Source organism: Periplaneta americana, chromosome 5, assembly GCF_040183065.1.
Source record: "Periplaneta americana isolate PAMFEO1 chromosome 5, P.americana_PAMFEO1_priV1, whole genome shotgun sequence".
Classification (NCBI taxonomy): Eukaryota; Metazoa; Arthropoda; class Insecta; order Blattodea; family Blattidae; genus Periplaneta; species Periplaneta americana.
The window spans coordinates 120,995,327-121,022,733 of record NC_091121.1 but is presented as its reverse complement, the minus strand read 5'-3'; the positions used below and the strand labels follow the sequence as shown (position 1 = coordinate 121,022,733).

The 27,407-nt window shown below is 34.6% G+C and overlaps 1 protein-coding gene across 1 annotated transcript in view; it reads right to left on the bottom strand.

Moving 5' to 3' along the window:
* Positions 1–27,407, bottom strand: part of kibra (WW and C2 domain containing protein kibra) — a 402,614-nt gene that overhangs the window by 223,131 nt on the left and 152,076 nt on the right. The window contains exon 2 of the mRNA XM_069826453.1: positions 11,143–11,252. Coding sequence (XP_069682554.1) covers positions 11,143–11,252 — 110 coding nt within the window. The remainder of the gene's footprint in view (positions 1–11,142; positions 11,253–27,407) is intronic.

Here is a 27,407-nt window from a genome sequence, read left to right as displayed (position 1 = left end):
GAAGACTGATTATAATCATAATTATCGACGCTATATAACTCAAGAAGAGTTACGAACATATGAAACTCGCAAGTGTTAAAAAATCTTAGTGCGTTCAGAATTGTACTATGTTCGAAAATGTACCCCCTTACCCTATTCCTAATTATGTGTTGCAAGATCTCTCCTTCTTGTCTTAATAATAATATTGATATGCTGCCTAAAGTCTGTGTGATGTATCTCGTCTCACTGTGAAAAGAGAGAGAAAGTAGATACGTCTTACTTCGTCTGTGTTGTTATGGCGATGGGGGGAGTGGAGCGATGCAGTCCATCCATCCAGTGGCGGAAGGGACTAATTGATACATTCTGTAGCGCAAAATAAAATAACAAAATCTCTCTTCGTACTGTGTAGTTCCGTCACTGAGCTTGTCTTTCAAGAAATTGAGTTCCGGTAGCCTGTACAATAAGAAGGTTTTGAAAGGAATCCTGAAAATTTACAACCCTCCTATAATCTCCACCCTCACTTGAAGGGACTTGGTTTTATTTCTACTGAGACAAGATAAACCTTACCAGGTATAGCAGTTCTCGGAACTCGAGGCGATACTATTACAAAAATGGATAACGGATACACCACACAGCGCAGAAACACGAAGCAACAAAGAATTCTTAAAAAGATAACGTACTTCTGAGTGATATAATTGATTTAGCTTTAAAATATTTCAAAGTTCCTGTAAAAAAATTATTTAAGTAAAAAAACTCCAAGATTTATGTGTTTACAATAGATTTCCTGAAAATATGTATTTACATAATTTTTGTGAAAATATGTGTCTTTATGTGAAATAAAATTCGGGTTTTAAACTTAAAACTTCATATTCGGAATTTTTAACTTTGTTATTGTGTTTTATCACACGCAAAAAGAATATTTAATTACATAGGAATCCGCTCCCTAGTGATCAGTCTACAATGCAGGAAGTGCTATGAGATGGTGTAGCGTAGGGTTAAAGAGGTTGTAAGTTCGCTTCCCGGCAGGGTTGAATTTTTATTGTATTATTTTATATTTTTAATGACAAGTGTTTGTGGAATTTGTTAATAAACTTGGTTATGCAAGTCTTGCAAACATATTATAGCCCATTATTGTAGGCTATTATTAGGCACGACCTGGTTTATATACAAAATTAATAGTTTATTTGCTTCCTCAAAAGTCAAGGCACATCAAATAACTAAACAAAAATTATGCAAAAAAAAAAAAACCTATATAAACAAAAAAAAAAAAAAAGGCCTGTGGCAGGGACCAGTATTTCGTCCACTAACCACTTGGGCGGCCGCGCATCTCTACAAGGGAAGAGGACACCACCTTATTCAGAAAAGTTGAAAACAAACCTCCAAGTGTCTTTGAATTGAAGATGGCGTCCAACTTTCCCGCCACCCCACTAGCCGTGAGGAGACGTTTTAGAAAGCATGGCATAAGGTCTTGTCGAACTGTCACGAAAGAACATTTGAAAATGGGTCATGTCGTGGACCGTCTAGCTCATACATTGGCAAAACTTACTTTTCGAATACATCAGTAGAATGCAACAAGCTCAACATTCAAACGAAAGGAATGAAAGATGGTAGGTACGCTTCTCCTTAATACAGTATTCAATATACAGTGCCGGACTGTAATCTTAGAAGTACAACGTTGATCACCTTGATTATTATTGATATGTTTTCATTTACCTTCTTCGTCACTCTTCATAAATTTCGTTGAACAATGACTGATAAAGTATAACAGAACAAAACCGGGACAGCAATTCAAAGAGAAATGGTATTTGAGTAAATAATTAGTCAGGAGTAAAATTACAGTTCATGCATTTTGTCAAGACGCTCCCCCACTCTTCCTACAGAGCTGCGCACGAGATCGGATGAGTCTACTTACGAATTATAGGGGAATGGCTTAGTGTTTTCCTTGAAATCGGTAGACACACGCCTGACCTTCCCTTCTACTCCTACCCCCTTAACAGAAACGTTGTTCCCGTACTGCACATCGCGAGTGTCTTGACAAAATGCATGAGCTCAACGTATGACTAATTTTAACTATAAAGTGAGATGCTCACCTGTAATACGGGTTCTTCTTTTTGATTTTGCAATGTTCAGTTTTATGAAAAATATTCACATGTAATATAATGTGGAACCATACTAGGCTGTGATTTTGGCTGCTTAAGACCTCAGATTAACGTATTTTGTTTATCAATTTGAACATACTAACACCTTCGGAATCTTTATACTGTGTTTCCAAAAAACATGTCGTTTAAGAGATATGCAACTTTCAATTGTAATTCAGGTCTTACTATCATTATCTCTAAGCCAAAATGATTTCCATGCATTTAGAAATCAGTTTCAATGTTTTTTTGTTTTTATAATCTGGTATTCTTCCCCCATATCCTATAGGAGTTTTCGGAATTTCCGATGTTTCAATTTGACTTTGATTTTATTTGGGTCATGGTGTCAACAACCAACTCCATAACATATTTCATATTTTGTTGCTTTGCTCCATAGTGACTCCTGGTGAATTATAGAATGGATGAAAGTTATATTGTTATCAATGTTTAATTGTAAAATAGCAGGAAAGTAAATTATAAATTGGCAGCGATCTACTTTTTTTAGATGCCTATATTTCTTTTAGATTCATATCTATGCCTATCCTTTTTATAGATGTCTATCACCAGGTAAGTAGAAACAGAAGTTATACAGGAATGAAGAAAGGCCTGGTGCTGTTGTTCCTCCACTGTGATTTGTAACTCGAAAGTGCCACACTTAGATAGGACTGGTCCGGTATTTGTTCTTCAAATCAGAGCAGTGTATATTAGAGAGTACCGCATTCTCGACGGCGACAGCCATATTTACTCCTTGATCGGCACAGACGCGTAAGCAGTAATGCTAGAACGATGGTGATTAAAGGTGATATCATACATGTTGTTGTAATTTATTGAACACAGGAGACAAGAATTAATAAACATTATTGTCCTAGTGAAATGACTCATGTTATTATTATTTATGTTATGTCCATTTCAAAATGGATAACATCGGCAATTTTCTAGTGCAATTATCACACCAACATTCCGATCGCCACATTTAGCAAATTGTTGTCGTGCATTTGCTATAACAGACAATTTTCTTAACAATAAATATATTCTAGTCCTAAAATAGTGATAAGACTTTTTCAAAAATATTATAACGAATTGAGAACGTATGAGTTGAAGTGTTAATGAATAAAGACTTCAAATCCTTTAGTGTCAATACATTTTCTACCAACGTTTCACATTTTTCTGCATTTAGAATTATATCTAACACGAATTTACAAGGGTATACGTAACATTTCAATGTACGACTTGAGAGTCACTAATGTGCTAATAAAATTTATAGATTCATCCACGTTATCAGTTATTAGATATGAAATACAGTTTTCACAAATATTGTATAACTTATTTTGTTTTATTTTGAACAAAATTGATCCCAACAAATAGTAAAGAGCTTGTTGTTAGCTCAAGTCAATATTTCCATTTTCAGTTAAATTAAAATTTAGCCTATATCAATTTCTTTTGCTCACATTCATCTTCATTAGACTCTCTGATTCGGGTTTACTTACATCTGTACCTAGAAACTCAACTATTGTTCAGAATCGCAAACTACGTATTTTTTTTAGAGAAAAACTGATGAATCGTAATGCAGTTTTTGAATTCTATTGCATCCGGGATTGGATTTAAGGAACGGACAGTAGAAAATAAATTTTCTAACACATCCTGAGTGCATCTATCTAGCATAAGATATTTGAAGTTCCCTTTATTAAGACAATTTCTTGAAAATCAAGAACTGTTTTTATTACCAGCATTATACCAGTTTGGAATAGTTTCCAACGTCCGCTTTTCTCCACCTTGATATTTTCAATTACAAATATTAAGTAATTATACTTACTTCTTGCTTCTCAGGAACCCGGAGATTCACTGCCGCCATCACATAAGCTCGTCATCGGTCCCTATCTTGAGCAAGATTAATACAGTCTCTACCATCATATCCCACCAGCCTCAAATCCATTTTAATAGTATCCTCCCATCTACGTCTCGACCTCCCCAAAGGTCTTTTTCCCTCCGACTTCTCAACAATACTCTATATGTATTTCTGGATTCGCCCATACGTGCTACATGCCCTGCTCATCTCAAACGTCTGGATTTAATGTTCCTAATTATGTTAGGTGAAGAATAGAATGCGTGCAGTTCTGCGTTGTGTAACTTTCTCCATTCTCCTGTAACTTCATCCCTCTTAGCCCCAAATATTTCCTAAGAACCTTATTCTGAAGCACTCTTAACCTCTGTTCCTCTCTCAAAGTGAGAGTTCAAGTTTCACAACCATACAGAACAACCGGTAATATAACTGTTTTATAAATTCTATTTTCAGATTTTTTGATAGCAGACCAGATGACAAAATCTTTTCAACTGAATAATACCAAGCATTTCCCATATTTATTCTGCGTTTTATTTCCTCCCGAGTGTCATTTATATTTGTTACTGTTGCTCCAAGATATATTAATTTTTGTACCTCTAATTTTTATATTTCCATTTCATATAATATTCTGGTCACGAGACATAATCATATACTGTGTCTTTTCGGGATTTACTTCCAAACCTATCGCTTTACTTGCTTCAGTAAAGTTCCTGTGTTTTCCCTAATAGTTTGTGTATTTTCTCCTAATATATTCATGTCACCTGCATAGACAATAAGCTGTAATGATAATTCAGTACAACAGCAATTGATTACCCATTGATTAACTGCACGACAATACGGCATTCTTCATGTTAAACGATGGAATATCACACTAGAAACCTATGTTCCTACGCAAGTCTTGCGGTGTATCGAGTCTCCGCAGGAGTAAATATGGCCGCCGCGTCGGCATTTGTCGGATCAAAAGAATGCGGTACTCTCCAATATACACTGCTCTGCTTCAAATAGGCCTACTTCATGTTTGAAAATGTTGATTCGCACAACCACGTTGATCTAAAAACGTAAGTCATAAGCAGGGAAACGTCATGCAGAATGGAGTATTTTTCAACGTTCTCATGTTTCCAAAACTCTGAAATGGCGTTTAGTAGCCTATAACGCCGATTTGCAACGTTATATCTTCATTTCCAGAGCAGTTGCATGTACGCCAAAGAAATGACATATCACTGGAATCATCATTAGACCTTAATTACCAGAAAATGGACTGAACAAAAATTGACAAACCGGTTCAAGTTTCTTTAAGTCTCTGAACATCCGCTGAAATTCTGATCGTCGCTGTTGCATGATCCTTTTGTGATTTTTAGCATAGTACTTATTTTCACCTTTAATTACCGTCTCTTGAAGGGAATGAAAATGTTTCAAATCCCCATTGCTAGAGTTTCTATCCCAGAAGATTAACTTAGTGGAAAATGTCTGGATGGCAAATATTATGTTCAAAAGTTTATGTTTTTCATAAGTTCAAGACGTGGTCGTTTGATTTTATCGTTACGTGTATAAATTAATTCAAAATCTTGAAGCAATTTTCGGCCTTCCAATTTTTCACATTCAGTCCTACCCCTTTCTTTCAGGAACTCTTTAATCTGTAGGAGCAATTCCTTGAAACGTAGAAGTAAATCAACCAAACTGGTTTTCGAACTCATCAGTAAGTTCCCTGAAAAACCGTCTTTTCATAGCCTGTGCTCTGATGCTATTCACAATTTTAACGACCAACTTATGCTTATAAATGTCCCGCATAGCGTGAGCTGATAGATAATGTAGTGATACTCCAAGAAGGAAGGGAATGTGAGCTTCCCGCCACAGAGATAGAAAGTCATTGTTAATGCCAGCTAATGCTGATGCACCATTCGTCGTCATACCCAGTAATATTTTAATTGCGCCTATCAATGACAATATCTTCAAAAATTCTTTAACAGAAAAATCTTCAAAACACAGTCCCACAAACATGCCGAGTTGTGCAGCATCAACAACATTATAAGATTCCTCGCGAAGATTGACTCGCGAAGTTCATCCCCTGATGAGCAGCACGTGTCTACTTTTAACATCGCTGTTATAGCAAGAAGAGGTAGGGACTATACTATTCTACCTCTAAGGCAAGTCCGCAGATCAGTACAGAATATAGTGAGTTTTCATGAAGGTTTGACAAATGAAAATTTGACCTCTAAAGCGTCAGAATCTTTCAAAAAGTTTATAACTCCTGAAATAATGAACATTATTGTGCACCATACTAACGAAGAAGCTAGTATTAGGAATCTAAAACTTACAAACACAAAAGAATTACATGCCTTCATCGGTATTTTGATATTCATGGGTGCAAATAATGACAGTGAACTACCAATTGAGGACTTAATAGGAGAAAGTACTGGGCAAGAATATCTATACAGCTACAATGAGTCGTGTTCGATTTGGAGAACTTCCGTCCTTGATTAGATTTGATGAGATTTGATGATAAGCAAACAAGATAAGTTTTGCCCCATTCGTGAAATTTTCCATAAAATTGAATAATTGTTTGTGAAATATTACATACCTGGTGCACATCTAACAATCGACGAAATGCTCTCTCTTTTTCGAGGAAGATGTCCATTTAAGGTCTTTATGAAAGACAAGCCTAGGAAATATGGCATATTGATTACGATGTTATCGGATGCACACACACGGTATATTCTGAAAATGGAGGTCTATGAAGGGAAGGGCAAGCGACCCCTGACGATCAGAGTGCAATGGCAGTTGTTAGACGCCTAGTGAAGTCGCTGGAAGGAACCGGAAGAAATGATGACAAGCTGACTTTGGTGAGGACAGAAACCATATACCGGAAGAGCTAAAGAAGACGCAGGATCGAGAGAGCTATACTCCTCTAGGTTCTTATTCACAGATCTGAAAACAGGCAAGGCACCAGTTATACTTGGGAAGGTCTATGTTGGCAGAGCTACCTGATGTCTTGGGAAGGGTCAGGGAGGGTGAGTTGAACTAATCCTATGACACAGACACTTGTAGAACAGCATTTCCTCTTTCTTTCCTCCCCCTCTCTCACCAGGACATCTGGAAAGGTTGTCAGTGGTGGATGTTATTACAACTATGTGTTAACATTTTTCAGTGTAGTTTGAGAAGGCCCTTATAATAATTTTATAATTAAAATGTTAGAAGTAGCCTATTGTGCTTTATATTAGGCCTACTTGTCCTAGTGTTCGTGATTCTTGGTGTAGGAACAAGAGGAAAGCCACTGCAGTCTGACGCCAGGGAAATAGTGTGCAATGTACATAAGTTTTTCGTGGAGGAGTATGATGCTTTGAAAGTTGGAAACTCTACAATAAACATAGTCGAAGTAGCAAAGCGAACTCCTGCTGCGTGTGGAGTATCTGAACGCAATGTTTACCGTACCCTAAATGAAAAGAGAGAAGCAGATGAATCAGGAAAAAAAGTGTCAACTCCGGGAAAAAAGCGGCCGAAAAGAACTCCCACGAAAACCAATATAGACTCATTCACTGCGGCCTCCATCAAGAGACAGATTTACTCCTTGTAAAAGACTGATTTTAGTCCGAGTGTGGAAGATATTCGTGATGCTCTCGATAAGTCTGGCTTATTTTCTGGCAGTAAATGGTCGGTGCGGTAAAGACTAAAAAAACTTAATTTCCGTTACGCTAAGAATAACATCGGACGGAAGCTTCTGATAGAGAAACCTGACATAATTGCTAAGCGATTCCATTTCTTAAGGAGGATGCGCGACTTACGAATAACCGGCCGCCCTATCGTTTACCTAGACGAAACATGGATAAACATTAATCACACGAAGAGCAAAATTTGGATTTGTGACGATGGTGGCATTCCTATGAACTTGCCCTTAGGAAAAGGGGGACGATTTATTATTGTGCATGCTGGATCATCCTGTGGATTTATGCCAGGAGCCTATCACAGTTTTAAGTCAAGAAATGAACGCCGTTAATATCAAACATTGGTTCGAAAAGAAACTCCTTCCGAACATTCCACAAAACAGCATCATTGTAATGGACAACGCCTCTTACATTCTGTACAGCTCCCACTTCTGCATCTTCTAAATCAGACATGCAGTCTTGGTTACGTCAGAACAACATAGAGTACGACCCAAAGGCGACAAAAATCGTATTGTACGACATAATAAAATTTTAAAAAGGAGAAAATGGTAAGGTACGAACTGGATACCTCAGCTCAAAGTGAACCACACCGGCGTACCGTAGTGCGACTGCCACCACACCACTGCAATTTTAGTGTCATTGAGTTCATCTGGGCACAAGTGACAAATGATGTCGCTAAACATAATGTATCTTTCAAATCCAGTGAAGTCATAAAATTATTTGAAGAAGCGTTGTCCAAGTTCACGCCAGAGAATTGGAAAAATGCGTGTGAACATGTTAAAAAGGAAGAGGATTTTTTTATTGGGAAAGGGATGGAATGATTGACAAAGCGGTGGATCGTTTCGTAATAAGTTTGGACTCTGATAGTGATGACGATGACGGTGACGACAACATGGAAGTAGAAGTAGAAGAATCCGCCACTGCACATACAAATAGTTTTATGGAGAGTGTCTGTCTCTTGCCACCATCCCCCCCGCAGATGTCCGGTCAGCCACTGAGTGAGTGAGAGGTAAGAAATATATCTTTCTCTGTCTAAATTTCTCTGCCAACTAAAGAATTCTATACTATAGTTACCTTGGTTTCATACATCACCAGACTCAAGCCCACTAAGAATTTCCTACTTCTATCCACAAAACATGATAGAAAAGTGGATGAGTCGACAGAGAAAAAGAAAACAGACATCAATCTCTACTATAATGAAACCAAAGGAGGTATAAACGTCATTGAATAAATGATGCGACATAACTCTGTGAAGCGGGAGACTAGAAGGTGGCCGCTATCTATATTTTTCACCTTGACAGATATTACATGTCTCAATGGTGGAACAATCTTCATGAAAAACAACCCCGACTGGAATAAGAATAAGCATAATGTAAGAAAGCTCTATATGCTACAGTTGGGTCAACAACTAGTTAGGCCAGTTGTGGAAGAGAGGGACAAGAATATTATAGGTTTGCAAAAGCCTATCAACTCTGCAATGGAAAGTGTTCTAGGGAAAACGCTACCCAGTATACTAGTGCAGTTGTTCCTTCTGGTGCGTCGTATTTACGGGGAAGATGTCATCTCTGCTTCAAGACTACAATCTCTAAAAGACAAAATGACAAAAGTGTCTACAGTTTGCTGCAGTGTTGTAAACATGTTTGTTCCACGCATTCTGCAAAAACAATCATATGCACCAACTGTGAAAATGAAAGTGAGTGAAAAAAAGCTCTTAAGGCTTTGATTTTTAGTTTTGTTATTTGTGATTTGCAATAGTTTTGTTAATCACTTAGTACAGAAAAGTCTGAAGTTTAAAAAGTCAAAGCATTAGCATATAAGAGATACATACTGTACGTCTTTATAAGACTATTTTCACAAACTCTTATATGTGTGTCTTTTAGAATGTTCCTGATATAGACAATTGTGTAATAACATAGTAAAATAATGTTTTTGTTGATTGCTTAATACAGAAAAGTCTGAAGTTCAAATAGCCAAAGCGTTAGTGTATATGAGAAATGCACGTTTTTATAAGACTATTTTCATAAACTCTTATATTTGTGTCTTTCGGAATGTTCCTGATATAGAAAATTGTATAGTAACATAGTAAATTAATTCCTAACCTATTAAAAAATCAAAACAAAGCGCGGGCAATTTTTGTCCTCCACCCACCAAGCCATCCATGTGACAAATAGCACCTTAGTAGTATTAGGGTTTGACTTCAAAATGATTCACTGGAAGGTTAATATCACTGATTTCATCAATAAAAAATGATACAGCAATAGAATATAAATACCATTATTAGGGATGGAAGTTCAGAAGTTATAACTACGTCGCGTATTATACAAGTCGTGTTGTTTACATAAACTCAAGATCGTACAAGGACTTGTACAGACCAATACTATGCTTGAATCAAAACATTGCTCGGTATAATCAGGTAACTAGGAAAGCGAATTCTCATTATTTTCTTTGTATAAAATGGTTACATTTTCAATAAAAATGAATTATGTACTTTAAGTATCACTAATTTTGTTGCAATGTACAACTGTGTACATTCGTAAATTGTCAAATATAAACCTGTTTCGAGTGTCACTTAAATAAGGAAATGTTCTTTCGAAATTACACTATGTTATTGGCGCGACATTTTGAAATAGCTTATATTATAATGTTGTTGTGTACTATTTTATGCCTGATCACTATTAATTCATACTGCACTTCACAGAGTTTCGAATATTCAGGATTTGATTTCAAGAACACTCTTCAGTTTTAGTTTAATCCTTTTATTATCATCAATAGCTGATAGCATAGAATTTAAAGTTATTTCTTAAGAGAGCAAGTATTGCGTACGCGTTGTTGTCAGCACTTTCCCAGAAGTAGGCTATACTTTTCAATGAAGTGTTTAAAATGGGGATTCTCAAGTTTATGAAACGGAATATTCGCAGAAATCATCAGGCACAAGTCATAATAAAGAGTGGACTGATAAGAAATCGAATCAATAAACAATTTCCGGTGTCTCTCTCTCCCCCTCTCCCTCTCTCTCTCTCTCTCTCTCTCTATATATATATATATATATATATATATATATATATATACATATATATATATATATATATATATATATATATATAGCAATGTTAAAATGCAAAAGAAGTTTTCTCGTATACATATTATCAACCATAATATTTCTATCTCAAGAATTTTTCGCCTTAAAGTCGAAAACGTCCAATTCCGTGGAAACCTTCAAATATACTGTATGTATATATTTTTGCTATAACACAATATTTTCTTTTTATACATTTTACAACGAGAAAATTAAATATTAATACAATACTCGTATCTTCTTAGGAAACTTCCTCATCTAGGTTCGTTGTAGAACGCATATGTCGAGATATTCATCTGTGTCACGTTTCTACCAAGTTGAAAAGATTAAAAAAACACTAGGAAAAATACAGACATACGCAGATAACGTGTTCGTTTTATCACTATATATATATATATATATGGGAATGTAATACACTAAAACTTCCCTTCTTGTGAAGGGAAGGATACTTACGGTTAACATGATTTATGTAGTATGATCCTATCTGTGGGTCATAGGCCTCTTCCCAGCCGAGGGGCAATTCGTTTCCGATACAGTCCGCGAAAGTCTGCGGTTTCGTAAACCTGTTAACAAATTAATAATAATAATAATAATAATAATAATAATAATAATAATAATAATAATAATAATAATAATAGCAACACAAATAACATGACAGCACACAAGAACACATCACTGCTCCCATGCAATCCAACACTGTATGAGTGCATGTAAATTGCAACGCGGATTTAAGTTTTATTGAAAACCTGAAAAACAGTCCGGAATGTTTTGGGGTGAAGATCATGGGTTCCATTCTATTGAGATTTACCTTGCTTCAATCTCAATTGTGTATGTTCCATATACAGCATTTATCCTGTGTTACCTGAAGTATTAGCCCTATGCCATACTAATATATTTTATGAGAGAGCTCCGTTACGTGTGAATATCCAATATTGGTTGATTATCATCACAAGAGGGAGGACGAACTAATCAAAAGGCCAAATAATTAAAAGTAGATTCAGGCGATGGTGATGGTTGTAGCCTTAAAATTATCCAACTTCACATGTCCTAACCATTTAATCCGATCGAGAGATAAATATTTTAAAAGATGGTTTAGTTAAATAAAATATGTCCGTCGTGTCGTTAGAATTACGTACAACACTAAAATAATCGTGTCCCTGAATTAGGGTTACCAGATACTCATTACTGAAAAACAGGACAAACTAGTTCGAAAAGCAGGACAAAGTCGGGACACAAAAACATTTGTAGATGTCTTATTCTTTAGGACTTTTTCAGATTCAAAAGTCGAATTTAATTGATTATTACTTGTTAAGTTCCGTAGGAATATATTAAATAATTATCTGTACAATAAAATAAAGTAATTAAAATACGATTAAAACAAAAAAATACAATCACAGTACAGTACATTTTAATTCCACTACTGTATACAGAAACATAGGCATACGTGAGAAACATCAACCTATTTTTTTAACCAAATTTTACATGTAGCCATAATTACAAAAATACTACTTCACTCACCATATACGGTATTTGCTAACAGATCACTGAAACAATGGTCTTCACTACACTCGGAAGAATAATTTCGTATGTTTACAGTTTTACTGATGCTTATTTTCAGGTGAAAAAATATTAAATTCGCTCAACCTCGTGTTTCTGATGGTATCGCGGATCATGCTACTGTTTATCTACGTCGATCGACCGATTTTACGGACAAAGCGTGATCTGTCATGGTTTATTCGTGGCTTGTATTCGAAATAGAATACTGACCATTGACGCAAATATTTGCAGTACTATTGTAACGTTGTAACGAAAGTTTATTGACCAGTGATGCTAATACTTGGAACATTATTCTATCGTTGCAATGAATTCAGACTCTGAATAAAACATATGGACGAAAAACTATAGTTTTATTTACAGTTCAGAATTGTGTTTTGAAGTGTAGCCTAATTATAAAAAAATAAGATGATTGAGACTTTTCCATAACAATACGGACATTTAACAAATCTTCAAGAATAAATACGGACGGCATGACAAACCTTCAAAATACGGACATGTCCTGCTAAATACGGACGTTTGGTAACCCTACCCTCAATGCAAAATTTGCAGGTCGTTCCGTGCCAATGTCAAATTCTATAACATTAAACAACTTCCATTCCTACCACTCTATTATCAGAGTATAAACGCACAATATTAGAAATGGAATTCAATACTGTCTGTCCAAGTCTAGAACTCTGGAACGTCTTAGATGACCGCATATTAACACAAAGGAAATAAACTAGTCTTTCAAAGAATAAGGACTATTGCAGTGCTATTTTATGAGAGTTAAATAAGAACCCTAAACTACTATTGCAAAAGTAAGACGAAAGGGATTTTCAAGGATCAAATTTACAACATGAGAAATATTAAATAATTTACATACATTTCCTTAGTAAAGATAACAAAATTTAATATTGTATGCAACCCAGTGAAAAATTGTTAAAACGAGCAAATAAACTAAGAGTGGAAAAAACGTTCATTGGCCAACCGAAAACTATCCATTCTGTGGTGAATGTTGATGGCAGTGGCGGTGATTTTATTGGCTAAAAATAACTAGAGCATCTACTTTCCACGCCGGAGAACCTGGTTCAAATCCTGGGAATACTAAAACTGGAATTTGAGATAAGATAATGAGAGGGCAGATTCTCTAGTGATATTATTTTCTTGTCCAACGATTCCACCATAACCGTTGTAAAACTAGTAGCAATAGCAGAAGTAGTAGTAGTAGTAGTAGTAGTAGTAGTAGTAGTAGTAGTAGTAGCAGTATTATAGTACATAATTTAACGACGCTTTCAACTGCAGTGGTTACTGAGTGTTGAAGTTCATCGTGAGCGAGGAATAACATACAAATTTTGCTCAGAGTTCTCTATCACAGACAGGATTCTTTCAAGTCTCGTTATCACAGACAGGATTCTTTCAAGTCTCGTTATCACAGACAGGATTCTTTCAAGTCTCGTAAGTCTATGAAACAGATCTCCTAGCTTTTATAAATCACGCTAAAGATTTCATTATACTTCACAATCCATCGCTCTAGACCGGGTTTGAATCCATGAACCTCGGATCGTGAGATTGTAACAAACAAAAGTAAACAATCTTATTGTATAGTCACACTGCTTTCATAACTCAACAAATCAACAGTAAGTGGTAATTCTTTACTAACGACAAATAAAATGCTGTAAGTGTCAAAGAGAAACACTCTGGAAAACAGGTCTGTTTTTTTTTTTTTTTTTTTCCTTTTTTCTTTTAAGTAGGTACTAATGTAACATAATACATTTCGCGTATCTATGGGAGAAGCTAGGTTCTAAATAAAATTACAATGGAACTTCCCATCTTTTCTACTGAATTGAGCCAGGGACAAAGACTTCATTTTGTAAATACTAATTTTCAAATATATTGGCACATACAGACTTCAATTACAAAAGCTATTCGAAGATGATAAATGACGATATATAGGAAGTAAAATGAAAATGGAAAAAGTGGCTCAAGTCCTAGGCGGAAACATGCGTTGAAACACTTTAATTTACCACAAATCTCGTACTATGGACCCAAAATAACCTAATTTCTTTTAGAAAAGCAGCTACGACAGAAACTTTGTAATCGAATAGTGGACCGCACATCGCAATTAAGTCGCATTCCTTTCGCGATTCTCTAATGACCAAGACTATCTCGCAACCACAAGAATCAAATCATTTCCATATCGAGTAGCAGTAATTTCTAAACAATCCCTTGAATTATCAGCTTAGTGCTTACGTTAGTTTTCGCAAGTGTAGCAGTTGTAGCTGCAAGTTCCCCCCCCCCCTCCACGAACGATCACAGCCAACTCCTCCACCGCGGGAAGTTCGGGTTGAAATAAGTGAGGAGGGGGGGGGAGGAGAGGAGAGGAGAGGAGAGGAGAGGAGAGGAGAGGAGAGGAGCGAGGAAAAGGAATTTCATTCGCTTCGCATTCCTAGAATTCTCGATGAAAAGAGTTCTGAACAATACAGTATTCTCTTCATTTTATATATCAGACTGAACCGTAAGTAATGTCATTAATTTCAGTTATCCCTTGAGTTATTTAAAACAAAAAAGTTTAATATAATTCTGCTCCTTTGTGCTTTCTATACGAGAAAAAAAAATTTTATATGAAACATTTCATTGCATATTTTGGGAAAGCTATTGAATTAATTCCCAATATGCTCAGTCAGTTTAAAAGAAGAGTGTATTATGCTAATAAAATGATTGAGATTTTTAATCATTAATTACATTTATATAATGTAAAATAAGCTTTTCTTATTGGCTGTGTTCACCGAATATGTAATTAAAATTAAGTCGAAGAATTTGAAAATAAAATTGTTTGTAAATCAGCATTATAAACAATCTTTATTGTTAGTGAAAATCGTGCATCATCGTACTAGTGCCGTAAAATATTATCATTAGGATTACCACTAAAACGCCATGAATTCTATTAAGAAGGCATAACTTCTATCATAAAGTTAACATTATGAAACGATTTGCTGTAATATTTAATATATCAAATTTGTTACAGCAACCTCTTTTCTAATAGACTTAGACCATGATATCAAACTATACATCATTACAAATCTGATGTTATTTCTTTATTAATACTCTTTTATAATACAAAAATATAGCGTATGAAACTCATTTAGGTTATACAATTATTACATTCGTAAAAGGTATGAAACGAACGTAGTGAGTTTCATATCATTTACTAATGTAACAAACTATAAATAACATTATACACTTATTTCATAATATTACCATTTTAATTTTGTTCGTTACTTCAACGTGAAATAAACATATCGTATTTTAATTTATTCCTTTCGAGTTTTAAATGTTTTAAAATTTTGTTTTTATAACCTAAAATGTGCATCTTTACTGTTCACGATCTCTAGAATATTCAATTGAAATGGGAGTATAGAAATTTTTCTTAATCTTATCCATTTAATTTGAACGAAGCGTATCTTATTGCCTGTGTTCTCTCAACATTTAATTAAAATTAGGTTATAGAGTTTATATTAAATTGTTCAAGATTTTGTTTAACTTGAAACAAGTAGTGTTCATCCTTCGTTATCTAACACAGTTTAAACACAAAAATTAAATGGCAAGTTATATCATCTGTATTTTTTCTTACAAGTTTGAATGCAATGTACATAGCATGATGGCAATGACATTCAAGAACCCAAGGTGGAGGGGTTTGTTCAGAGGAACACAACTCCCAGCTGGTTGTAGGGCGCAGCGTTGCAAGTTCTCATAATTCGTGTATATTAAAAGTTTTTATGGAAAATTATTCAAAATACAGCAAAATGGTATTTGGCTTTTTTTTTTTTTTTGGTTGCTCTTTACTGAAGAAATCACCCACCAGAATTATTGACATTACTTACGGTTCACCCTGTGTATGTATGTATGTATGTATGTATGTATGTATGTATGTATGTATGTATGTATGTATGTATGTATGATGTACGTATATATGTGTATGATTGCGTGAAGAAAGAATAATACTGAAACTGATCAGGAAGAGAAAAAGGTCACTAAGAAGAAACTGCCTACTAGGATGCACTGGAAGGAATCGTGAACGGAAGAAAAGTTCAAGGCAGAAGAAGATATCAGATGATAGACAACATTAAGATACATGGATTATATGCGGAGGCTAAAAGGAAGACAGAAAGTAGGAAAGATTTAAGATTGCTGAATTTGCAATGGAAGACCTTGGGCAGAAAACTATAGAGTGAACCGTAAGTAATATCATTAATTTCAAAGGGTTATTCCTCGAGATATTTCAAACCAGAAAGTTTAATACAATTGTGCTAGTTTTTGCTTCCTTTTCGAGATAAAAATTGCATTATATGAAATATTTATAGTGTGTTTTAGGAAAGCTATTGATTTAATTTCCAATAAGCTCAGTCAATTTAAGATAATAAATTATTGAAACAATTTGAGTTTTGTCCTTTAAATGTGCAGAAATTTCATCCGAACAAATGTAGTATTTTAAAATTCCTTTTCACAACGAAACGTTAACTTGTTCAAATCAAAGTTCCGAATATTTAAAGCACAAACCTAAAATCTTTCAATCATCTATACTAATAATAAATCTGTAGCCGAAATTTTTCTGGTAATTTTCGATTTTCCAAAAATAATTGGTCCTAACATATATAATTAACCACCCTGAAACCGAAAATCGCATTTTTGAAATTTTTGTTTGTATGTCTGTCTGTAAGTTTGTTACCTTTTCACGCGATAATGGCTGAACCGATTTATATGAAAATTGGAATATAAATTAAGTTCGTTGTAACTTAGATTTTGGGCTACATGGCATTCAAAATACTTTATTTAAAAGGGGGGTTATAAGGGGGCCTGAATTAAATAAATCGAAATATCTCGCTTATTATTGATTTTTATAAAAAATGTTACATAACAAAAGTTTCTTCAAAAATGATTTCCGATAAGTTTTATTCTTTAAAAAATTTTGATAGGGCTGATATTTAATGAGATAAATGAGTTTTAAAATTAAAATAACGCCATCTAAGGCCGTATAATGAAATAAAAAACAAATGACTTCGTCTATAAGGGGCCTTGGACAACAACAATCCAAAGCTATGAAAGATAGCCTACAGAGAATGTTTCTGTGTCTGTATGAAGTAATATCGAAAGCTAAATTAACCGATTTGTATAATTAATTATTATTTCACCATTGGAAAGTGTAGTTTTTCTAGATGGACATAATGTTATTACAGTAACTTCTGATATAATATAATGTAATGTAGATGTGGATTGGGCTATATGGCATTCAAAATACTTTATTTAAAAGGGGGGTTATAAGGGGGCCTGAATTAAATAAATCGAAATATCTCGCTTATTATTGATTTTTATAAAAAATGTTACATAACAAAAGTTTCTTCAAAAATGATTTCCGATAAGTTTTATTCTTTAAAAAATTTTGATAGGGCTGATATTTAATGAGATAAATGAGTTTTAAAATTAAAATAACGCCATCTAAGGCCGTATAATGAAATAAAAAACAAATGACTTCGTCTATAAGGGGCCTTGGACAGCAACAATCCAAAGCTATGAAAGATAGCCTACAGAGAATGTTTCTGTGTCTGTATGAAGTAATATCGAAAGCTAAATTAACCGATTTGTATAATTAATTATTATTTCACCATTGGAAAGTGTAGTTTTTCTAGATGGACATAATGTTATTACAGTAACTTCTGATATAATATAATGTAATGTAGATGTGGATGTCGATGTGGATGTGGATGTGGATGTGGAGTGATGTGATGTGATGTGATGTGATGTGATGTGATGTGATGTGATGTGATGTGATGTGATGTGATGTGATGTGATGTGATGTGATGTGATGTGATGTGATGTGATGTGATGTGATGTGATGTGATGTGATGTGTGATATGATATGATATGATATGATATGATATGATATGATATGATATGATATGATATGATATGATATGATATGATATAATTAAGAAACACGTTGAAGGAATTGTCATTGCACCAAATGAGTGTCTCTGGACCAAAATGATCGCATTTTAATTATTTGGATGCAATTTAAATTAAGTAACATATTAAACGATTTATCTTCTATCAAACACGAATGTTCCCTGGATCAAATGTCCTATTTTAATTATGTAATTACTTTATATTTATTTCTAACGGATGCAGCGGAGCGCACGGGTATGGCTAGTTTATCATAATACAATGTTCTCTTAAATTTACTAAGCATATTATAAATTAATTCAATAGCTTTCCCAAAATACACTATGAAATGTTTCATTTTTTTTTTCTCTCAAAAGGAAGTAAAAACGGGAAAAATTTTATCAAATTCTTCTATTCACATATCTCAAAGAATAACACCTGACAATTAATGACATTACTTACGGTTCACCCTGTGTGCGTGCGTGTGTATGTGTGTGTGTGTGTGTATATATACATATATAATTTTCAAGAATGTAAAAAATGGCATTTAATTGCTAATTAGGACAATATGCAAGATGGGAGTCTATGTCTATATTTGTATTTTACATTGCTTTAAAGTTCAATAACGTCGTAACACAACACTTTCGGCAATGAGCTTGTAATCATAAATAGTAATAGTTTGCCACTACATCTATAGACCGTAGTCTTGTTCTCTTTATCGGAATTCCAATATACCTGTGCTGCGGATATACAGCAAAGCTTTTGTACGCTATACTCCGCGTCAGCAGAATATACATCTGAAGGTCAAACGCAATGGGTATTCCCACCGTCTCGTGAGTCTTGAAGGTAGTGCCATATTGCGAGTGAATGTGTTATCTTTACCTCAGCCCACGCACGTCTTGAATCGGCATAGGCAATGTCTCCTCGATCTGGACCAGGCCGTACTGTTCTCCAACCAGGGGCCCGTTTCACAATCCTTACAAATTACAAATTAACAATTTACAAATAACAAGTAAAAGATTACAAATGCTTGTAAATTGTGTTTCACAATGCTATTTTATTAGTTTGTAAATTCTGACGAACTTTACAAAATCAGCTAAAGAAATTTACAAATACGCATTATTGGTTACACAATATCGCCAACGACAGTTTACAAAAATCGCTAAGGAGCAGAGTTAAAGTCGCTGTATTTTTACTACTATCGATACATATCTTTATATTTTGTACTAAAATATATTATTCTAAGCTTGCTGATTCATATTTCACCAACAGAAAATATAAAATATTGTTTAAAAAAATTAAAAGTATTTAGATTTTTATATATTGGCGACAATAGAGTTTCGTGTGATGTGAATGGTCGAGTATACTAATACGTCTATTACTTAAATGACCAAAGTTAGCACAAAATTCAGTCAAATAAGTAAATAACAGATTTGGTCTACGTACAGATATGCAATTGATAAAATAATTACGATGTCTAAACACAAAATCAGATTAATTTTTTGTGTTGATCCATCAGTATTTATTAATGTTTCATCCCTAAACTCACAAACATTAGTGATCCCATTAGCAGCATAAAAATTCTGTGCTATAGTAAATAACATTTTGGTGATCAAAAACCTGCCCCGAATTTAATTCTTTTAACAACATCAACTACCCTGTGCGCACTTTTGCACACTGATATCTTAGAAATCCCGTGCTTATCTGCTAACCCACGGAACTGACTGCATCCAATGCAAAACAATACAGTTCTCGCTTTGAGGTTAAGGCATCACTTTTCTCTTTTGTATGTTGGATATATGATGTCCCATATCTTGTAGGAGAGATTCCAGAGAAACGGGACTCGAAACGACTTCAGAATACCGCGTAAGTAGTATCGCTATTGCATTATTGAATTATTTATTTTTGGTGCAGGGAACTTCTTTTTTAAGTGCGAGTATTTATTAAATACAGTCTTCGTATATAAATACTTACGCGGTATTCTGAAATATAGCGCGGGACTCATTCGAAACCTTTCATTAAATTTATACAATGATACGAACGTGCTATTAATTCTTGGCCGGAGAATTTTACGTATACGTCTTCGTTTGATTAGGCCTAAATTCAATATCTTCGTCTGAGTCACTAGAACTCCTTAATAACATCAAAACTGCTGTAGTTTAATTCTTAATATTATCCAGTTACTCAAAAATTAACTTAATAAGTATTTCTTTATTGTATTTATTCATAATTTGTTGCAATATCAAACTTTACAGATCTCAGAGGTATTGTAGAAAATGTGCTAATTTTACAAATAAAATTTACATGTTTGTAAAATTACTCTTCATTGTGAAACAGAATACTTGTAAAGTGAGCAAAATTTAATTTGTAAAGATTTGATTTCCTTTGTAAAGTTCAACATTACAAACAAAGATTGTGAAACAGAAGTTTACAATTTACAAGCAAAGTTTACAATTTACAAAGATTGTAAACATTGTGAAACAGGCCCCAGGAGATCAACCGTGAAAGAAATGTGCTTACTATTGCGTCATCTATTGGAGCGAAGTAGATAGATAATATTATCGTTATAACGTCTGTTTAAAAACCATGCGCTCTCCTGCATTTGTTATTCCCTGTATGGAGAGATTAAAAGACCAGGAGATTAACAGTGAACTAATTTTGTAACTAGAGTAGTATAAACATGTGTGTATCAATGTTATTGTTTGTGCTGTGAGAGCGAGCCAATAGAGATATGAGTACCCACGTGTGTGACCTTATGGCATCTTATGACATCGACATTCATGCACAGCATTACCCCACTTCGTCTCATCCGGCAGAGACTTTCTCGTGGTTGGAGCACAATACTGTAGGTTGTGTGACGTCACTCGAAGAGTCGTGCTTTTCTATTGGAGTATACGGAGCTCAGTGAAAAATATTACTTTATTACATGTCGGTGCTCAATTTTATTTAGTATGTGTGCATAAGATCCGTTCACTTCTTATTGCATAATGTGTTGCAGAAATAATTACAAAAACTGTGTTATTTTAATGTGAACGGAGTTTTACGTACGATGAAAGAGTAATGGAACGGAGAAAAATTCTCTCCGGCGCCGGGATTTGAACCCGGGTTTTCAGCTCTACGTGCTGATGCTTTATCCACTAAGCCACACCGGATACAACTCCGACGCCGGTTAGAATCGTCTCAGATTAAGCTCCAACTCTTGGGTTCCCTCTAGTGGCCGCCCTCTGTACTACGTCATAGATGTCTATGAACGCAGGACCGAAGTCCACACATGTGCTGAGGTGCACTCGATATGAGTGACTAGTTGGCCGGGATCCGACGGAATAAGCGCCGTCTTAAATCACGAAGTGATTTACGCATATCACATATATTATTTTAATGTACCGAAGTACATATGATATTTCCATGCAGATATTCTTCGTCATCATACGATGAAAGAGTAATGCAACGGAGAAAAATTCTCTCCGTTCCATTACTCTTTCATTGTATGATGACGCAAAATATCTGCATGGAAATATCATATGTACTTCGGTACATTAAAATAATATATATGGAGTTTTACATGTTAACATAACATGTTTGCCTCAACATTTTAAGTTTGGAATGGAAGCTATTTTGAGATTTAATAAAGAAGAATTATTTATATTGTGATTTTAATTTAGCACATCAATCTTCCTTACTTGTAGGTAGAAAATTTACCACAGTCCCGCCTATGAAATTAGTGTACACTTAGAGGCAAAAAGAATGGGCCGACTCTTGGTCGATAGAAATGCTAAGTTCCATCGCGTGGTTCACTCGTGTAAACGTAACCCACTGCAAGGCATTGCTGTGGTGTCTCTTCATTGAAAGTCCTCCGTCTATAATGCAGTGTGTGGCTCAGTGGTAAGAAGTCTGACATCTGTACCAGGGGTTGTGAGTTCGCCTCCCGGCACGGTAAAATTATTTTTTTTTTTAATTTTAATTTTTACTTAATTTATTAGTTTAAATGTGAAATGGCATTTGTTAACAAAATGTGAAATGGCATTTGTTAACAAACTTCGTTACGCCTGCCTTGTAAAAATAGTATTGCCCATCACCTGTGGGCTATTAATAGGCAAGACCTGGCCTGTATAAATAAAAATACTTGTTTCACATCCTAAAAAACCGGACGCATATCAAACACAAATAAATAATTAAATTAACAAAAACAAACAATTTGTTAATATATTAACAAAAAAATATCCATGGTGGGGACTAGTATCTCGTCCACAAACCACCTGCGTCAACAACTGCCCTCATTCGCGGGGCATGGAGTCCACAAGATTATGGAACAGGTCTAAATTCTTGGTCATCTCCTCCCACGCATCTAGAACTCTGTCCCACATTTCCTCAGTTGTCCGAAGGGGTGGTTGTTCTGCCCAATTAGAACGTAGGATCCTTTTGGCTGCAGCCCACAAATTTTGAATCGGATATTACGATTTACTCTGTTGTTGCTACAGTACATCGAAACCTATTTTATTCAGTATTTGCAACCATTCACAGAGAGATAACACAAAAAAAAACTGTAGAGCGATACTTGGTTATGTTTGTCAGCTTTAACCTCAAATAATATATTTATGACGGTTGTAAACGACATAAACACACCATAACCACTATTTACCACGCATGACCATCCACGACTTAATGTCATATAGAATGCGGTCATTAAGAAATTAATAACATTACTGTACGCATTTTATGAGTTGTGCAAAACGTTTATGAAACAGAATTTAGTCAGTTAATAAAATTATTTTCATGACTAGTACTCTTACTTAATATTATTACTGTGTTTATGAAACAGGCCCCAGGACTCAAAATCATCAGGTGGATTGAGGATACCTGTTGGAAAAGGAGGAAACTTACTGTATATCCTGCTGTATCGGACAGGACTGGTTTTGTTCCCGAAAGTAAATTGATATTTGAGGCTAAAAACAACACTATAATTTAAAAATTAATTCAGAGCTGTTCAAAGAGTGATTCGTGAATGATTTCTTGAATCCTCTGAAAGAAGGTTCAATAATAGTAATGGATAATGCAAGTTATCACACAGTTAAGTTAAATAAGATCCCGTCAAATATCACAAGACAAGCAGATATGTATTATTCGTTGGCTCACCGCTGCCGCTTCCACTCTACGTCTTCGAGCGTGGAAAAATAAAATACAGAGTGATTCAAACCACCCGCAACAGTCATTTATTTCGGAAACTAATGCATTAAAATTTTCGAGAAAAAAATATTTATGACTAAACCACATGTGAACTTTCACTTGAGCTTAATTTCATCAATCAGCTCTAACAGGAAGTAGGGTCAGTGGCGTATCACTTTAAAATTGCAAATGGGAGTACGGGTTAAATAGGAAACGTTTTTATTAATTCCTATTCTTTCAATAAGAAAACGTACGAAAAGGGAATGGGTGATTCGGACCACACGTAAGTCATTTATTTCGGAATCTAGTGCATTAAAATTTTCGAGACAAAAATATTTATCACTAAACCACATATGAACTTTCACTTGAGCTTGATTTCATGAATCAGCTCTAACAGTGGCGTATCACTTTAAAATTTCAAATGGGAGTCCGGGTCAAATAAGGTACCATTTGATAGAGCTCTTCAAAAGAAACAACTTTCATAGGAAACGTTTTTACCAATTCCTACGCTTTCAATGAGAAAACGTACAAAAATATAATGCCATCAATATTGAGAAATGTTAAAAGACGAAAATGTAAACAAGACAATTAATGTTGACATTTTACTGAAAGACTGGACAATTCCATTAATTTTTATAAATGTTCAAACTGTCTGCCGTTCTGAACAGCACACACCTGTACTCTTCTTCTAACACTGTCAGTGACTCGTAACACTTCGGCGTGGTCAAGTGACTGGCAGGTCTCCCAGGTTCGCTGGTTTATGTCATCTCTTATTGTGGGACAGTCTTGATAAACGAGTGAACAAACAATAACAAATTAATGACATATAACCTACAAATTGCAATGCTTGTGATTTGAATTCGGAGCCTAATTGATCGCGCGAGAAAGAAAATTTATATTTAAAGTTGTTTTATTTCAGTTTATAGTTTTTTTTTTTTTTGCCGATAGTTTACATTATTTCAGTCAGTTCAGATATATAACATTTTATTGAAGAGTTAGTGATACTGCTGGTGAAATTAGGTTAGGTTTTGTACAGTACATAGCTGATCCATTAATTTATATAGTTAGATTAGGTTTTGTATATATCTTTTTCATTGATTTATGTCGCTAAGTTAGATTTTGTATGTATCCATTCCACTGATTTATATAGTTTGGTTAGATTTTGTAGATATCTTCTATTAGTTTATATAGATAGGTTAAGTTGGACTGAGTAGGTTAAGTTTTGTGTGTGTATATAATATATATATATATATATATATATATATATATATACTCATTAAATTTATATCGTTAGGTTAGGTTTTATACATATCTGCTTCATTGATATATCGTGTTATTTTCTTTATTTTCATTTTTGTCTTTTTCATGAATAGTGAATAGAAGTAAAACAAGAATGAAATAAACACATTATTATTATTATTATTATTATTATTATTATTATTATTATTATTATTATTATTATTATTATTATTATTACTATTTTCTCTCTCTCGTTTCCATTATTGCCTGCTCTTCAGGAATATTTTGAATGCCAAATATTTCTACAATGCAAAACAAAATAGGCCTAATAGTATGAGATCTCTTTTCATGGTGAGGTTATGACTGCACATGAACTAGAGACGGTAGATGTATTGCTTACCGGCGTGAAAATATATATTACAGGTATCAAAACAGTAATGATTATATCAACATCAAGATAAATCTTATCTCAAAATACAGGTAGCCAACAAAAATCAAAATCATTTTAAACCCAATATAATTATGGAATCTGCTTAGAAGGCAGGCACGTGAGGTCTCTCAATGCTAATTTAAGACAGTTATGCCTACATTAGATTGAAGTTAGTTTAATATTATTTAAGTTAAAAAATTCGTTTCAGTAATACAAAATAGGTTATATAGGCATATCTACCTACATATCACTTCATCGAATTGAGGTTATAAATATACGAATGTTACTACAGAAATATCTGAACTATATTATATATATATATATATATATATATATATATATATATATATATATATATATTAATGTATGGTACATATCTGTAGCATAGAATTTTAATGCAGTCAGTAACTGTATTATTGGAGGCACTGGCAAACCTCTATTATTCGTTTTTGTCAACCAGTCATCGAAAATATAAGCAGTCTCAATAAGTTTCTTTATCAAATCGGAACCGTTTTTTTTTTTAATTCTATATCATTATAAAATTCCAGGGGATTGTCTTTAGGCCTATCTCTAATGTAGCGCTTTTGTACATTGTCCACTAATTGTGCCATCTCTTCCGCACGTTCTAATAAATAATTCGACAACTTCCAAGATGTCCGCCGTTTTTCTACAAAGTGACACTTTCGGCTCAAAGTGTGGTCGGAAGTACACTTTCATCCAAAGTGTCGACTGTGCAACGGAAAAATGATACTTTGCGTCTTCCAAAGGACACCTTTAATCGAAAGTGTCGACTATGAATACCAGCCTAAGCCTTGTCTGTGTTAGTGCCAGCTTATCGTCCAGTAACGCACGTGAACACCCCTAAATTCTTGAGAATGTTGAGACGCACCTGACGTGCCCCACGAATTAAACATCGGACTCAATTTACTTACGGGTTATTTTTATCTGGGAACGCAACTTACTTTACGGTCACCGGTATACAGCTTGAAGTCACGTTCCCCAGCAAGTGAGCATGAACTGAGAAGGCATATATATATAAGGGGCAATTTCTTTAAATTTCTGCTGTCGGAAAATGTATTTACACCAACTTAAAGGCTGGTAAGCACGTGTCATAGTATTGGTTGATAATGCACATGCGTATGCTAACTTGAAGAGTGTTAATGGTAAAATAACATCTCGTTTTGAAACAACACCTCCAAGATCCAACAAATGGACCAGTCAGTGTAGTGTGTTTGAAGCGTGAATACCGTAAAATGTTCATATAAAAGTTACTGGCAGACAACATAAATGTACCCGATTTCTGGGGAACGTACACAATCAAAGATACGATTTATAATGTCGTTGCCTCCTGGGGTAAAATTTCCAGTGCAACTCTAAAGATAAGCTGGAATAAATTACTTACACATGAAGACGAAAAGGCGACTTCTGAATAAAGAAATCGTACCTAAAATCCACCAGTCATTATGCTACAGGAACGACTCGTATCAGACCTATTTGTACAATACTATTAATGTTTAAGAACAGAATAAAACTACAAGTTTGTTAGAAACTCTTTTAGTCCTAAAATATTACAGCTCATAAAAATGTATATTCAATGTATGAGAATGTAGTTTGTTTAGTACTAAAGCAAATGTTACATTGTGATAGTCTCGTGTTTATGGGCCTTTTCCTAGTGCACCTGAATAGCTGCGATCTTAGTAAACCAAAAAAGGTGAGCTATTTCAGTGAAGAATTTTATATAGAATTGGAGTTGTAGGCCTACTGTATGTCAACTTTGGTAGTCCCCTTCTAATTGTGGAACGAGCAATAGAATGTTTTATTTCCAGAAACATGATACCGGTAATGGTCGTTTCCACGTTAAGAAAGGATGTACACTTTTCCTTTGCTGAGGCAGCAAAAAACATTCACCTTTAGGCTGTAACGAACATGTTCCAGAAAGACAAGTGGATTTTCGCTGCACTAAATCCTACAATCATGGGTGTCGACAGTACCAGTGACATCATCAATGAAAATTGCGGAGTCTAGAAAAGCCTCATTGCGAGCTAACCTATGTAACATTTCTGTACAGAATTCCCTACGAACCATCTTATTTGCATCCGTAAGATGTTGCACGATAGATCATTTGTATGTCTTAGAGCAGTGCTTCTCAAACTATGAATCGCGATCCACTGTTCGGTGGGTCGCGGGCGATGTTTTGGTGGGCCGCAAAACGATCCGTCAGGTCTACAAAACATTTTAGAAACATTTTTTATAAAATTATCATTATCAACATTTAATTAATTTTCACCTTGCACTAAACATGGGAGTAAGTAAACCTGTCTGCTTTCAGTGAACGCGGGGCTGAAAACAAAACTAATACAGCACATCTGCAACAATGGGAGATATGAGTGCATTCGCTCTTTTTAATTTAATT